The 14125-nt window shown below is 41.4% G+C and overlaps 1 protein-coding gene across 1 annotated transcript; it reads right to left on the bottom strand.

Annotated features, from left to right (window-relative positions):
- Positions 1 to 1625: 1625 nt before the first annotated feature.
- On the bottom strand, positions 1626 to 2612 carry MRGPRX2 (MAS related GPR family member X2). Its single transcript, XM_012756731.2, has one exon. It carries the CDS (start codon positions 2610 to 2612, stop codon positions 1626 to 1628), a length of 987 nt encoding a protein of 328 aa, XP_012612185.2.
- Between the last annotated feature and the right edge of the window lie 11513 nt (positions 2613 to 14125).

The raw sequence follows: 14125 nt of genomic DNA, 5'->3' as shown, positions 1-14125 counted from the left end.
GCAACTAGAACACTCATACATTGCTGGTGCAAATGTGAAATAGGGCAACCACTTTAAAAAATAGTTTGGCAATTTCTTATAGAGTTAAGCGTATATCCTTCTAAGAACCACTAATTTCACTCCAGGTTATTTATCCAAGAGAAATGAAAACATATATCTACAAAAGGACTTGAATAAAAATGTTCACAGCAGCTTTATTCATAATAGCCCAAATTTGAAGACTACACATATATCTATCCATAGGAAAATAGTTAAAGTGTGATATACCCATACAATGAAATAGTAGTCGGCTTTACAAAAGGAACAAACTACTGATACATGCATGCAATGACATGGATAAATCCTCAAAATGCTATGTTGAGTGCAAGAACTAAGAACAAAAAAGTACACATTGTATGATTCTAAATCTATAAAGTCAAAGATCAGGCAAAACTAATATTCAGCGATAGAAATAGGAACAGTGGTTGCCTCTGGGGGCAGAGGGATAACTGGAGGGGCACAAAGGAACTTTCAGGGTGATGGAAATGCTTCATGTCTTGAATAGAGTTTGAGTGACATAGGTGTAGTCATTTAACAAAACTCATTGAGCTATCCACTTCTGACTGGTGCATATCATTCTCTGTTAATTATACCTCAATTAAAAATAATAAAAATTATTAAAAGAAGCAGCATTTAAAATTCATATATTATTTTTTATAGAAGATGTAACTTTAAAAACATGCAAATTTCAATTAAGGTAAATGCTGCGAGCTTTTGGGAATAAAAGGTAAATCTGACATAGATCCTGTCCTCAAAGAACATAGAGTGTAATGAGACCCATTGGAAACCTCCACCGGGGATTAGAGGGTCTCTAGAGAGGAACAATCAGGGAAAAGGCCTAGAGGAAGGGGCGGGACGGTATTTGAAAGGAAACCACCAAAAGACAGTCTATCTCAAACCTTAAATATAGTTGATTTATCTGGTTATACAACTTAACTTTATACTTGCAAAAGTTGAAAATGGTGAAAGGAATAAATTTAAAGATGATGGCTCATCTTTGGTAAATGGCTCAAATTTGGTAAATGCAGATTTTGCACAGGCTTTACTTAAAAATTCATCAGCTTATTCATCTGTTAAGTAATGTATTCAATAAACATTTATGAAGCTAGGGAGATATTCCAGGGCCTGCCCAAATTAAAGAAGACTGCTCTTTTCGGCCTAGATTGATCTTTCATTTTTCTAATTTTGAGACAAAAATTGTAGGGAAGAGAAAAAGAAACTCGTTAAAAATGTGACTTTGTTTTCATCCCTCTTAAGTGCATTGACCGAAGAAATTTGGAATTATTCCTGCAGTGCTTTCAGCCTTCTCTTGAAGGTGGGGTTGGTTAAAAGTGGGAACAATTCTGCACCCCAGAGTTGGCAAAGCTCACAGAGGGTGGGGCGAAGCTTGTAAGGCAGTTCCAGAGACTCTGCACTCAGTGTTTGCTTAACAGACACTGTCTCACTCAGTCCTTGGGAGGTGGATTATTATCTTGACAGTTTTAGATCAGGGGAGGAGAAAGTTAAGAAAATCTCCCCAACTGTGATAGGGGCAAAGTTGGCTCTCAAAGCTACATCTGTCTGACCGAAGCAGAAGCTCCGGGTTGCTACCCCAGACCGCTTTCCGACATCTCGAGGGGTCCCCGAGGAAAGCTTCCTTCACTGTCGTCCCCTTCAGGGGTGTCCTGCAGAGCCCGCTGGAGAACCAGCCTGAGGGTCCGCCCCCGACGCCACCAGCGCTGCCTAAAGGAGCCCACGAAGAAGTAAATAATGGGGTTGGTGCTGCAGTTAACACAGGACAGGACATCTAAAACCGAAGAAAGATAACAAGGGGACACATCAAAATAATTCTCCATCCAGATTAAGAGGAACCAGTAGATGCCGAAGGGCAGGCCACAGAGGAGGAAGGCCAGCACTGTGAACACCACGGTCACGTACAGCCTGGTGAGCGGCATCCGCCGGGAGCCACAGAGGATCCTGAGCAGCAGGGCTAGGCTGGACCCAGCCAGAACCACAAATAAAACAATCAGCCACGCCGCAGTCATGAAATCAAATGTGCGACACCAATCATAGTCACCAATCCTAAACAGGAAACCACAGAACTTCCCTTCTAGGGTGCTCAGGAGCAGGGACAGGGCCCAGAGCAGGGCACAGGTGGCCGCCGACAGGTGTCTCGGGCGGCGGCAGCGGAACCAGATGGGCCACAGGACGGACACGCAGCGCTCGGCGCTGATGGCGCTCAGCATGCTCAGCCCTGCAAGGTAGGCAAAAGTCGATATAGTGATGACGAAGCTAGGGATGGAGACAGAGGTGGGATGGAAGACGTCAATGAGGTTATGCAGGTAATATATAATCTGGAAGCAGAGGAGGAGGAAGTCCGCCCCGGCCAGGTTGAGGATGTAGACGGAGAAGGCGTTCCTGCGCATGCGGAAGCCCAGCAGCCAGAGCACAACCGCGTTTCCCACCAGCCCGACCAGGGCAACGACCACGATCGAGACCAGGAGCAGAGTCTTTTTGCCACAAGTTGGAGGAGGGACTTGGTCATTTCCATTCTCTGTTGTGATTTCGGTTGCCCAGGGGCTGGTTGGATCCATGCTCGGAAACCCTCCATCGGTGCTCCTGGGAACACAAACAAGACTTGAGCGCCTGCTTGGTGATCACTGATTCTCAGCACCACCTGCTTCGTGGGAATTGCCCGCCCTGTGTTACAGGGAGGGAAACAGAGTCTTGAATAGATTAAGTAATTTACTGAAGGCCAGGGAGTCTTGGCACCAGGATTTAAACCTAGTCCTCACTAACTCCAAAGTCTGGGTGCTCTCTACTGCAGTTGTCGTGTCTTATACTGACAAGGAAAAAGCCTAACTCACTGTCCTAGGCCATGCCATGTCCCCTGGAGGCAGGAGGAGAAAAGTCTGGACAAGCTGTGTGGGACAGCAAGAGACAGGGCTCTGAGGTCAGCATTCCTTCTGTCCTGGGATAGAGGTTTCCTCTCATGAGCAGGAAGTCAGAAGCACAGGCAGGACCCGTGGCCACCGTTAGTGACTGAGAGGGGTCCATCCACTAGGTAGAACGGAGACCATGATTTAGAGCCATGAAGGAAATGAGACATCTTGCTAGGACAGCTGTGAGGAAGATCAGACCTAGAAATGGGCTAGAAATGACTCAGTGGTCAGCTATATGAAGACAGGAAGCACTTTTCTCTTGTCCATTTCTGTATCCTCAGTGCCTGGCTCCGTGTAAGGGACACGGTGCATGGTCAAGGAATTCGTGATCCAAAAAATGAATAAGTAAATGGGGAGCCAAAGAGTAGTTGATAACCTGGGTTAATGTAGCGCAAACATTTTTAAATGAAATTAGTCACCCAGAAAACACGCACGTAAAGAAATGAAGAACATTTCACTCCCCATGTTTCCTTCTCTGGAATGCTGTGGCGTGTTTGAAAGGATTGCTTCTGCCTGCACAGATGGCTGTTGATGGGCACTGCTATGTCTCCAACCCAGGGAGGGCCAGTATATGGCTTTTACTAATGAGCACCCAGAAGAGTTCAAGCCCACAGTTTAGGGAGAGGATTCAGGACTTATCTGAATTTCTTGGCATTTTAGAGGAGAAAGGGGCAAGTTGGGAAAAGGAGAGAGGGAGGTGGCAGTGGGGCTGGCTGAAGGGAGTTGAGGCATGGAAGTTTCTCAGGGGGACCCCTAATCTCCTCCAGATGATTTTGAGTGGAATTTGCTTTGCCGATTAAAGCATCTATGAAAATAAATCTTTGGGGAAAGGAGTGGGGAATAGCAAAAGTGCCCCGTCCATTTCTACACTGTACAGGGCTTTGGGTAAAATGGCAGATGCTCATGCAAATTCCACTTGGGAAGGAGAACTATCTCTCACATCATTGTGAACAGTAGCAGCTGACTGAGTGTTCCTCGGGTATAGCCTTTTAAACCTCTTCAGCACCTAATGTGGTCAGTACTGTTAATATCCCCATTTTACAGATAAGGAGACTAAAGCACAAATATAATAGATTGGGTGATGTGTTCCAGGTCTCTTGCAAACAGCAGAGCTTGCATTTGAATCCATGGGTCTGTGTCAGAGTCCTTGTTCTTAACCAGCCTTGTAGCCCTATTGCCAGTGTTCCGTGTCAACTACACACAGGGAAGGGAGAAAACCAACAAGTAATGCTCAAGTCAAGTCTAAAATAGCATATTAAAATGGTCCTTTTTTAAGCAAATAAAAGCCAACTGGGAGCAAGCAACTGAATGTGTGAGCCCTTTCCCGCCTTGGAAAAGACAGCTGTCAATCACTCCACACTGCAGAGGACTCGCACAAGCAGGAGGCCTCCAGGTGGAAGGGGGATGTGTCCTCCTTGGGGGTGCATAGTTGGCATCAAGGATGATGAAAGCGTCCATCACATGCTCTCTTAGTTCCTGTAGCCCTGGTTGGCCTGATAAGGATATGGAGGAAAACCACAACTTCTCTTGTCCTCCTTCAAGGCACCTCGGCCTTTCTACTCACAGCACTGAACACAGTTTGTAGCTCTGGCTTTTGTTTTGTTTTGTTTTGTTTTGTTTTTTGAAAGGTCTATAAACCATTTATGAGATGGTTTATTCTACTTTTTACTGTGGTAAAATAAAAGTAACATAACCTTTATCATTTTAACTATTTTAAGTGAACAGTTCAGTGGCATCCAGTACATTTATGTTGTTGTGCAACCATCACCACCATCCATCCCTAGAACTTCCTTATTACCCTGAAATGAAGCTCTATATCCATCAAACACTATCTCTTCATTCTCCTCTTCCCCCCAGCTCCTGGAAACCTCTGTTCTACTTTCTGTCTCTATGAATCTGACCATTCTAGGTACTGCATATAAGAGGAATCATATAATATTTGTCCTGTTGTGTCTGGTTTATTACACCAAACACAATGTCCTCAAGGTTCATCCATGCTATGTGTATCAGTACCCTATTCCTTCCCATGGTTGAACAATACTCCATTGCATGGATAAGTCACATTTTGCTTGTCCACTTATTTGTTGATGAACACTTGGGTTATTTCCACCTTTTGGCTGTTGTGAATAATGTTGCTATGAACATTTGTTTACAAATATCTGTTCAAGTCCCTGTTGGTTTACTATTTTCCACTTAAAAAAAATGACTATATGATATTTGGTACTGTGCTAATACCTTACACATACTATCTCCCTAATCTGGGCAGCAACCCCTCTGAAGTAGATATCATCATTATCATCTTTTTTCTGAGGTTATCCATCTGACAAGTGGCAGGGGTGGGGTCTGGACCCTCAGCAACGTGTCCGCTGTTCCCCCATATCCAGCCCTGGCCCTCTGGCTATGTCCAGGTGCCTTGGCTGCAGACAGAGTTCTGACCCTGTGTCTTCATCTCTTGTGTCTCCCAATCTGGCTTTGGGTAGAATAGCAGCAAGTTTTCAGCTACAAGGCCAGCTAGATCTAGTACAGCTCTAATTTTAAGTGTATGTTTAGTTTTTCTTTTGTCTCCCTTATTAAACTCAAAGCTCTATAATGCCTAGACCTGCCCGGTTTTTGTTGTGGTTGTTCACTATTGTATCCCCAGCGTCCAACACATGTCCCTTAGAGGACATAATCTTGAGGATGTAATACTGTTATTTAACAAAGGAAGAAACTCAGGCTTAAGAAGTAAAAAAGATTTTCCTGAGACCACATGGTGAAAAGCAGGTCCAGGACCAGCCCTGGTCTCCTGGAGTCCCATCCCAGGTTTACCTCTGTTCCCTGGCTGCATCATTCACTATTTGTGAAGCATTCCTGAGAAATCTCCATGTGAGCACAGATTCAGAGAGAGAGTCGGGGTTATAGAGACTGCTAGTTTCCCCAGTAGCCATTTTCCTCTTGTCATACGTAATAATTCTGAGAGCCTTAGACTAGAAAAAGGACTCTATTTCTCAGCCCCCCCCCATGCTGATGGCACCATGTGACCAGGTGATGGTCAGCAGGAGGTGAGAAGAAGTAATGTAACCAGCTCCTCCTGTGCTCATTCTCCTCTTCCTCGAGGCTGGAATGCTGATGTGTTCAGGAGCCATGTAGGACCACGAGGATGAGGGCATCTCTTTGGGGATGGGGGAGTGGCAAATCGGAAGGAGCCTTGATGTCTGACATCTTGGAGTCATCGGTCTCCAGGTGTAATAAACTTTCTTTCTTACTCAAGTCACCATTATAGTAGGTTTCTCTTTAGAGCAGCCAATATCATAAACTTAAAATACTTATAAATACCAGTGTGCCCCCACCATTTTTTTCAACTGCATTCCATTCTCAAGGCATTTATGATGATAGTTGAGATATTAGTACAAAGAAGTGCTACTAAATGGGAGGTCAAAAACGAGCCAGACTAACTGGGAGGAGGTAGAATGAGAAATTGATCCAATCACATTGGAAGAAATGAGTTTTCCCCACTTGCCATCAGGATCTCATGTCCACCCTTCTCTACCCTCTCTGCACCCTGGGAGGGGACATCTCTGTGTCTTATCAATGGGCTACCCTTTGCTCTGGCTCCTGGTTGCATTCAGTCAAAGGGAAACATTAACAGGACAGTGGATGGCAGGAGTAGAGTGATTTGAGGGTTTTTGATTTCCTGGTTCCCTCCCTCATAGGTTGTGAGTTGGCAGTGGCAGTGTTACTCTACCTAAGGACATAGCCCCTCTCTGGTGGCCCTTTCCTGTAGCCACAGCTACAGCTACAGCACATTCTGAGTTCTCATAATTTTCCTTCTCATTATCCCTTCAGGCCTAGCAATGGTAACAGCTCCCCACTATTACTTGCCTTTGAGGGCCTCATCATTCTTTAAAGATTTCCCTTAGTCCTAAGCACACCTTTGTAAATAATCTCTTCATTAAACTCTTCTCGACTACCCTTTTAGAGTGTGGGACCTGTGTTTTCTGCTGAGACGATGACAGACACCAGGGATACAAAGAAAAAACCTTTTGAATGGCAAGAAAATCTGTGAAACCTGAGGTTATTAACAACAATTTGGCTTTGGAAGGCAGTGCCTGCACACTGTCTTGCTCGCTAAATTAAAATTAGCCAAGCATTTCTCTCCATGTTTGTAGCTTTGAATGGTTGAAGAAAAGGGGAGAATATAGAAGATAGGACAGAAGTAGACAGAACCTGGTGGACCCCATTCAGATCTCCCACCATCTAAACTGTCAGCATCCAAAACTTCCTCAAAGGAGCTTCAGACCTCCAGACTCTTGCTGAAGAGTGCACTCCCAAGATGAACTTATTAGGATATGGACCAACAGGGAAAAACCAAAACTGCCTTTGAAAGAAGATGATCCTTAAACACTCTTACCTTAGCACCATGTTCCTGCTGGAGGTGGTGAGTTGGGAAAGAAGTACCTTCCTGAGATTGGCAAACAGCCCAGGATGCTCTGCTAGACCCTCTGGATGGGGAGATGCCTGTAGGAGCTTGAGTGAAACCTGGTGACCAAGTGAGGCTTATCATGATACTGGACAGCCCTGTGATTTCCTGTACACGGGCTTCTGGTAAATGAGACTGAGACAAGAAACCTCACGAGACATTTCTCAGCATTTGCCCTGACTCTAATCACTTATCTTGGCCTCTGCCCATCCTATGCCATCTGGCCTCCCTCCCTGCCATTCCGGAGTCTTTCATTGCCCACTGCGAGCTTGTGCAAAAAGCAGATGCACCGTGCAATGCAAGCTTTCATAGCTCAATAGTAGTCTGCTCTTTTCTGCTTGGCGTTCAAAGCCCTGAGTGGCCTGGCTCACCTGATCTTTTTAAATTCAATCACAGAAGTAATGTATGTGCATTAGTTTTATTTCAAATGACACTAAGCTGTAGAAAATGAAATGTATGCCATAATAATAGCATTATTGGCTTAAAATAAATAAATAAATAAAAAATAATAATAATAAAAAAAGAAAATGTAATGTACAGTCTCTCCTAATATCATTCCCCAAAAGCAACCAATGTGTACATTTTCCTTTCTTAATTTTTTCAGAAGTTTTGTATAATAAAACTACATTTCCATTTTTGATTTATCAATGTTAACAACTGGTTATATTGAGTCTGCTTATAAAAAGCGGGGACTTAGCACACCACACACACACATACACACACACTGTCACATTTCTCCCTCTACCTCATTATAGTTGTTAGCTAGATTATTTTTAGATCATCTAGAGCAGGGGTCCTCAAACTTTTTAAACAGGGGGCCAGTTCACTGTCCCTCAGACCATTGGAGGGCTGGACTATAGTTTAAGAAAAACTATGAACAAATTCCTATGCACACTGCATATATTTTATTTTGAAGTAAAAAAACCGGCAAAAATACCCACATGTAGCCCACGGGCCATAATTTGAGAATCTAGAGCCAACCAATATTTTCAGCCTTATCTCCTATGACTTCCTTTCACGTGCCTATGTGGCAGCCAAATTGAGTTAGAAGTAACTTAACTATGAAGCATTTGAAACACTCAGAAAAATTTATTTACTTATTTATTCATTCATTCAATACTATTTATGGTGTGCCTATCATGTGCCAGACAGTGTTCCGGGCACTGAAGACACAGCGATGAGCAACACACAAGATCATGCCCCTTTGCATTCCAGAGGAGCTGGATGAGCTCACCCAGGGAGCGTGTGTCGATGGAGGAGAGCTCTGAGACTCAGCATTTCCTTCTGCTTTGGTGCAGTGGGAAAACCGTATAATTGTCACTCACTATTGTTTTAAATAGTCAGTGTTTGTCCAAATTTATCCACATCTCCACCAATGTTTTTGTTCATTCTCCCACTTCACATATCATATCTTCCTTCCATTTCTGAAAACACATCCTTCGGTTTTGTTTGTTAGAGTCTATGGGTCGTAAATACTCCAATTTTTGTGTGTCTGAAAATGTCATTTTTCATCCTCATTTTCTAAAGAGGATTCTCCCAGGCCTGGCAATCTAGGATGACAGCCGCTTTCTCCCAGCACATTGAAGGTCTGTCTTTTGACTGCTGATCTGACTGTTGTGGGATGGCCTTCAGTCAAGTTGCCTGTTGCTTGTAGTGATCTGTCTTCATTCTCTCTAACAGCTTTCCTTTTTCTCTGCAGTGGTACGTTCTCACTAAAATGTGTCTAGTGGCTTTCTTTTTCATATCATGTTTGGTATTTATAGAGTTTCACTGATATCAGGATTATCATCATTTAAAATTTCTGGCCAATGTTATGCTATAATCTCTTAAAATATTGCATGGTGGTTAAGGACACGAAGCCAGGCAGCTTGGCATGTCTATGGGACCTTAGACAAATTTTGCAACTTTGCTATGTTTGTTTCCTCATCTGCAAAATGGGGATAACATTATTATCTACTTTATAGGCTTATTGTGAAAATTAATAATTTATCTAAATTTATCTTAGAACAGGAGCATAAAATACTAAGTACAATATTCTTATTAGCTCATTATCATTTTTATTATTATCTCTTTCTATAAGTCTAATTCAACATATATTAGACCTTCTTTTTATATCTTCTGTATCTCTTAACTTCTCCTCCTTATTTTTCATTCTTGTTTTCCAGGCTACATTCTGGGTAATTCCTTCAGAATTACCCAGAATATATATATCTCCCAGTTTACTCATCTCTTTCCCACTGTGTCTAATCTTCTGTTTAATCCATCCACTGAATTTTACATTCAATTTTTATGTTATTAACTTCTAGAAGTTCTATTTGATATTTTATTTTTAAACTTGCTTAGTCATTTTTTAGTCTGTTGATGCTGGCTAGTATTTTCAATTCTCTCTTTTATATCTTTAACCATAATAAGCATAGCAATATCATAATTTGCTATCCTATAATTCCAATGCTATAGTCTGTGAATGTCTGACTTTACTGCCTGTTGTTTCTTCTGGCACTTTCATATGGTGCTTTATTTTTGTGTGTTTGTGATTTTTTACTGTGAGCTGTATGCTCTCCTTGGGACTCTTATTTGTGGAAATTCTTTAATGTCTGAATTCTAGTTGTCTGAATCCTCCTTTCAGAGAGGATTTGTGTTTTCTTTTGCTAATTGACCAGGGGAATATCCCAACGTGGCTTTAATGAGTTAGGATGTCCTCAGAAAGCTCATTTTTCATTTAAAGTTTTAGGGAGACCATAGGTTGTGTGAATTTGGACCACAGTGTAATATTGACTTGTGGTTACAAATTCTCAAGAGAGAGATTTTTCTTCATGCAGAGCCAAGATTGAGTCAAACACTTTCTCAGTGGTTTTATTTGTCACTGATGAGAAATACACTAGCAATCTTAAGCAAAAAGAACAAATTGGGAGGCATCAATTTACCAGACTTCAAACTGTACTACAAGGCTATAGTAACTAAAACAGCATGGTACTGGAACAAGAACAGAGACATAGACCAATGAAACAGAACTAAGAATCCAGATATAAAACCATCCTCATATAGCCATCTAATCTTTGACAAAGCAGACAAAAGCATACACTGGGGAAAAGAATTGTTATTCAATAAATGGTGCTGGAAAAATTGGATAGCCACATGTAGAAGACTGAAATAGGATCTGCAACTTTCATGTCTCACAAAAATCAACTCACAGAGGATAAGAGACTTAAACCTAAGGCATGAAACTATAATAATTCTAGAAGAAAATGTTGGGAAAACTTTTATAGACATAGGCCTAGGCAAAGAATTTATGAAGAAGAACTCAAAGAAAATTACAGTAACAATGAAAATAAATAAATAGGACCTGATGAAATTAAAAAGCTTCTGCACAGCCAAGGAAACTATCATCAGAGCAAACAGACAACCTACAGAATGGGAGGAAATATTTGCATGTTACACATCTGATAAAGGGCTGGTAACTAGAATCTATATAGAACTCAGGAAAATCAGCAAGAAAAAATTAAACAACCTTATCAAAAAGTGGGCAAAGGACATGAACAGAAACTTTTGAAAAGAAGATAGACTAATGGCCAAGAAACATGAAAAAAGGTTTAACATCTCTAATCATCAGGGAAATACAAATCAAAACCACAATGAATATCACTTATCTCTAGTAAAAATGGCCTTTATCAAAAAGTCCCCAAACAATAAATGTTGGCATGGATGCGGAGAGATAGAAACACTCATGCACTGCTGGTGGGACTGCAAACTAGTACAACCTCTGTGAAAAGTAATGTAGAGATACGTCAAAGAGCTACAAGTAGAACTACCATTTGATCTAGCAATCCTATTCCTGGGCATCTACCCAAAAGAACAAAAGACATTCTATAAATAAGACATCTGCACTAGAATGTTTATAGCAGCACAATTCACAGTTGCAAAGTTGTGGAAACAACCCAAGTGCCCATCAGTACATGAGTGGATTAATAAAATGTGGTATATGTATACTATGGAGTTCTACTCGGCCACAAAAAACAGTGGTGATCTAGCACCTCTCGTATTATCCTGGATATAGCTGAGGCCCCTTCTACTAAGTGAAGTATCACAAGAATCAAAAAACAAGCACCACATGTACTCTCTATCAAATTGGTGTTAACTGACCAACACTTAATTGCACATATAGTAGTAACATTCATTGGGTGTCGGGCAGGTGGGAGGGGGAGGAGAGGATGGGTATAGATGTGAACTAATGAGTACCATGTGTACTGTCTAGGGGATGGACATGCTTGAAGCTCTGACTCAGGTGGCGCAAAGGTAATATATGTAACCTAAACATTTGTACCCTTGTAATATGCTGAAATTTTTAAAAAATTAAATAAATAAATAAAAAGAGCTACACTGCCGTTTCAGTCTTTTGAAGTCTCAGGTTTTCATGAAGCTCTCCTGTTAGACTGCCCACCTTGAGTTGTTCTAAAACTCTATTTCTCACCCTTGCTAGATAACTCTTTTGGTTTCATTTCCCTATCTGTAGGATGAGATGCCCTCTAACTGAGATGGATCTGAAACTAAGAAATCTCTGGTGCCTGTGGAGGCTTCTCTCCATCACATGCCAAGGAAAATGAAGACCTTGAATAGGCTTCTCTCTGAAGCCAAACCTGAATCCCAGGAGGACTCTCATCTACTGGGGCCTTAGCGGTGCCCAGAGGCCACTGTTTTCATCCCTGTGATTCAATCATCAATCTAGGCCCCTCTCCATGGCTCGCAAATTTGTGTCATGAATTATTCTTTTCAAATTAGAGTTGGGAATGCAGGGCAGTGTCATTTAGAAAGACTTTGTCAAGAGTTGTTATGTTTGTAGAGTGAGTGTGTAGAGCTGATTTTTTTTTTTGCATGATGTATATATTTTTTTATTTTGGCATATTATGGGGGTACAGATTTTAAGGTTTCAATAAATGCCCATTTCCCCCCGTCCCCGCACAAGTCTGAGTCTCCAGCATGACCATCCCCCAGATGGTGCACATCACACTCATTATATATGTATATACCCACCCCCCTCCCACTTGCCCAATACCCTATTACTATCGTACTTATGTGACCACTAAGGTGCTGTTCACTTAATACCAATTTGCTGATGAGTATATGTGGTGCTTGTTTTTCCATTCTTGGGAAACTTCACTTAATAGTATGGGTTCCAGCTCTAACCAGGAAAATATAAGATGTGCTATATCACCATTGTTTCTTAGAGCTGAATAGTACTCCATGGTATACATATACTACATTTTATTAATCCATTCTTGGATTGATGGGTACTTGGACTGCTTCCACAGCCTTGCAATTATGAATTGTGCTGCTATAAACATTCGAGTGCAGGTGTCTTTTTTGTAGAGTGTCATTGGATCATTTGGGTAGATGCCCAGCAATGGGATTGCTGGATCAAATGGTAGATTCACTGGTATCACTATAAGGTATCTCCATATTGCTTTCCACAGAGGTTGAACTAGTTTGCAGTCCCACCAGCAGTGTAGGAGTGTTCCTCTCTCTCCGCATCCACGCCAGCATTTATTTTCGGAAACTTTTTAATAAAGGCCATTCTCACTGGGGTTAAGTGATATTTCATTGTGGTTTTGATTTGCATTTCCCTGATGATTAGAGATGTTGAGCATTTTTTCATATGTATGTTGGCCATTCTTCTGTCTTCTTTAGAAAAGTTTCTGTTCAAGTCCTTTGCCCACTTTTTAATAGGGTTATTTGATTTTTTCTTGCTGATTTTCTTGAGTTCTAAGTATATTCTAGTTATCAGCCCCTTATCGGATGTATAGGATGCAAAAATTTTCTCCCATTCTGTAGGTTGTCTCTTTACTTTCATGACTATTTCTTTGGCTGTGCAGAAGCTTTGTAGTTTGATCATGTCCCATTTATTTATTTTTGTTGCTACTGTGATTGCCTTTGGGGACTTCTTCATAAACTCTTTGCCGAGGCCGATGTCTAGGAGAGTGTTTCCAACTTTTTCCTCTAGAGTTCTAATAGTTTCATACCTTAGGTTTAAGTCTTTTATCCAGTGTGAGTTGATTTTTGTGAGAGGTGAAAGGTGTGGGTCCTGTTTTAGCCTTCTACAGGTGGCTATCCAGTTTTCCCAGCACCATTCATTGAAAAGGGATCCTTTTCCCCAGCGTATGTTTTTGTCTGCTTTGTCAAAGATTAGATGGCGATATGAGGATGATTTTATATCAGGATTCTCACATCTGTTCCACTGGTCAATATTCCTATTTTTGTGCCAATACCATGTTGATTTAATTACTACAGCTTTGTAGTATAGTTTGATATCTGGCATATTAATGCCTCCCATTTTGTTTTTGTTGCCTAGAATTGCTTTTGGTATTCAGGGTCTTCTTTGGTACCATACGAAGCGTAAAATTAATTTTCTAAATCTGTGAAGTATGCTGATGGGATTTTAATAGGTATTGCATTGAATCTGTAGATCAGTTTGGGTAGTATAGACATTTTGATGATATTGAGTCTGCCGATCCACGAGCATGGTATGGATTTCCATCTGTTTACATCCTCTGCTATTTCCTTCCTCAGTGTTGCATAGTTCTCCCTGTAGAGGTCTTTTACGTCCTTGGTTAAGTATATTCCTAGGTACTTTAATTTCTTAGTTGCTATTATGAAGGGAATTGAGTCTTTGATTTGGTTCTCAATTAGATTGTTGTTGGCGTATATGAATGCC

Source organism: Microcebus murinus, chromosome 4, assembly GCF_040939455.1.
Source record: "Microcebus murinus isolate Inina chromosome 4, M.murinus_Inina_mat1.0, whole genome shotgun sequence".
Classification (NCBI taxonomy): domain Eukaryota; kingdom Metazoa; phylum Chordata; class Mammalia; order Primates; family Cheirogaleidae; genus Microcebus; species Microcebus murinus.
This window is presented reverse-complemented; position numbering and strand designations above follow the sequence as displayed.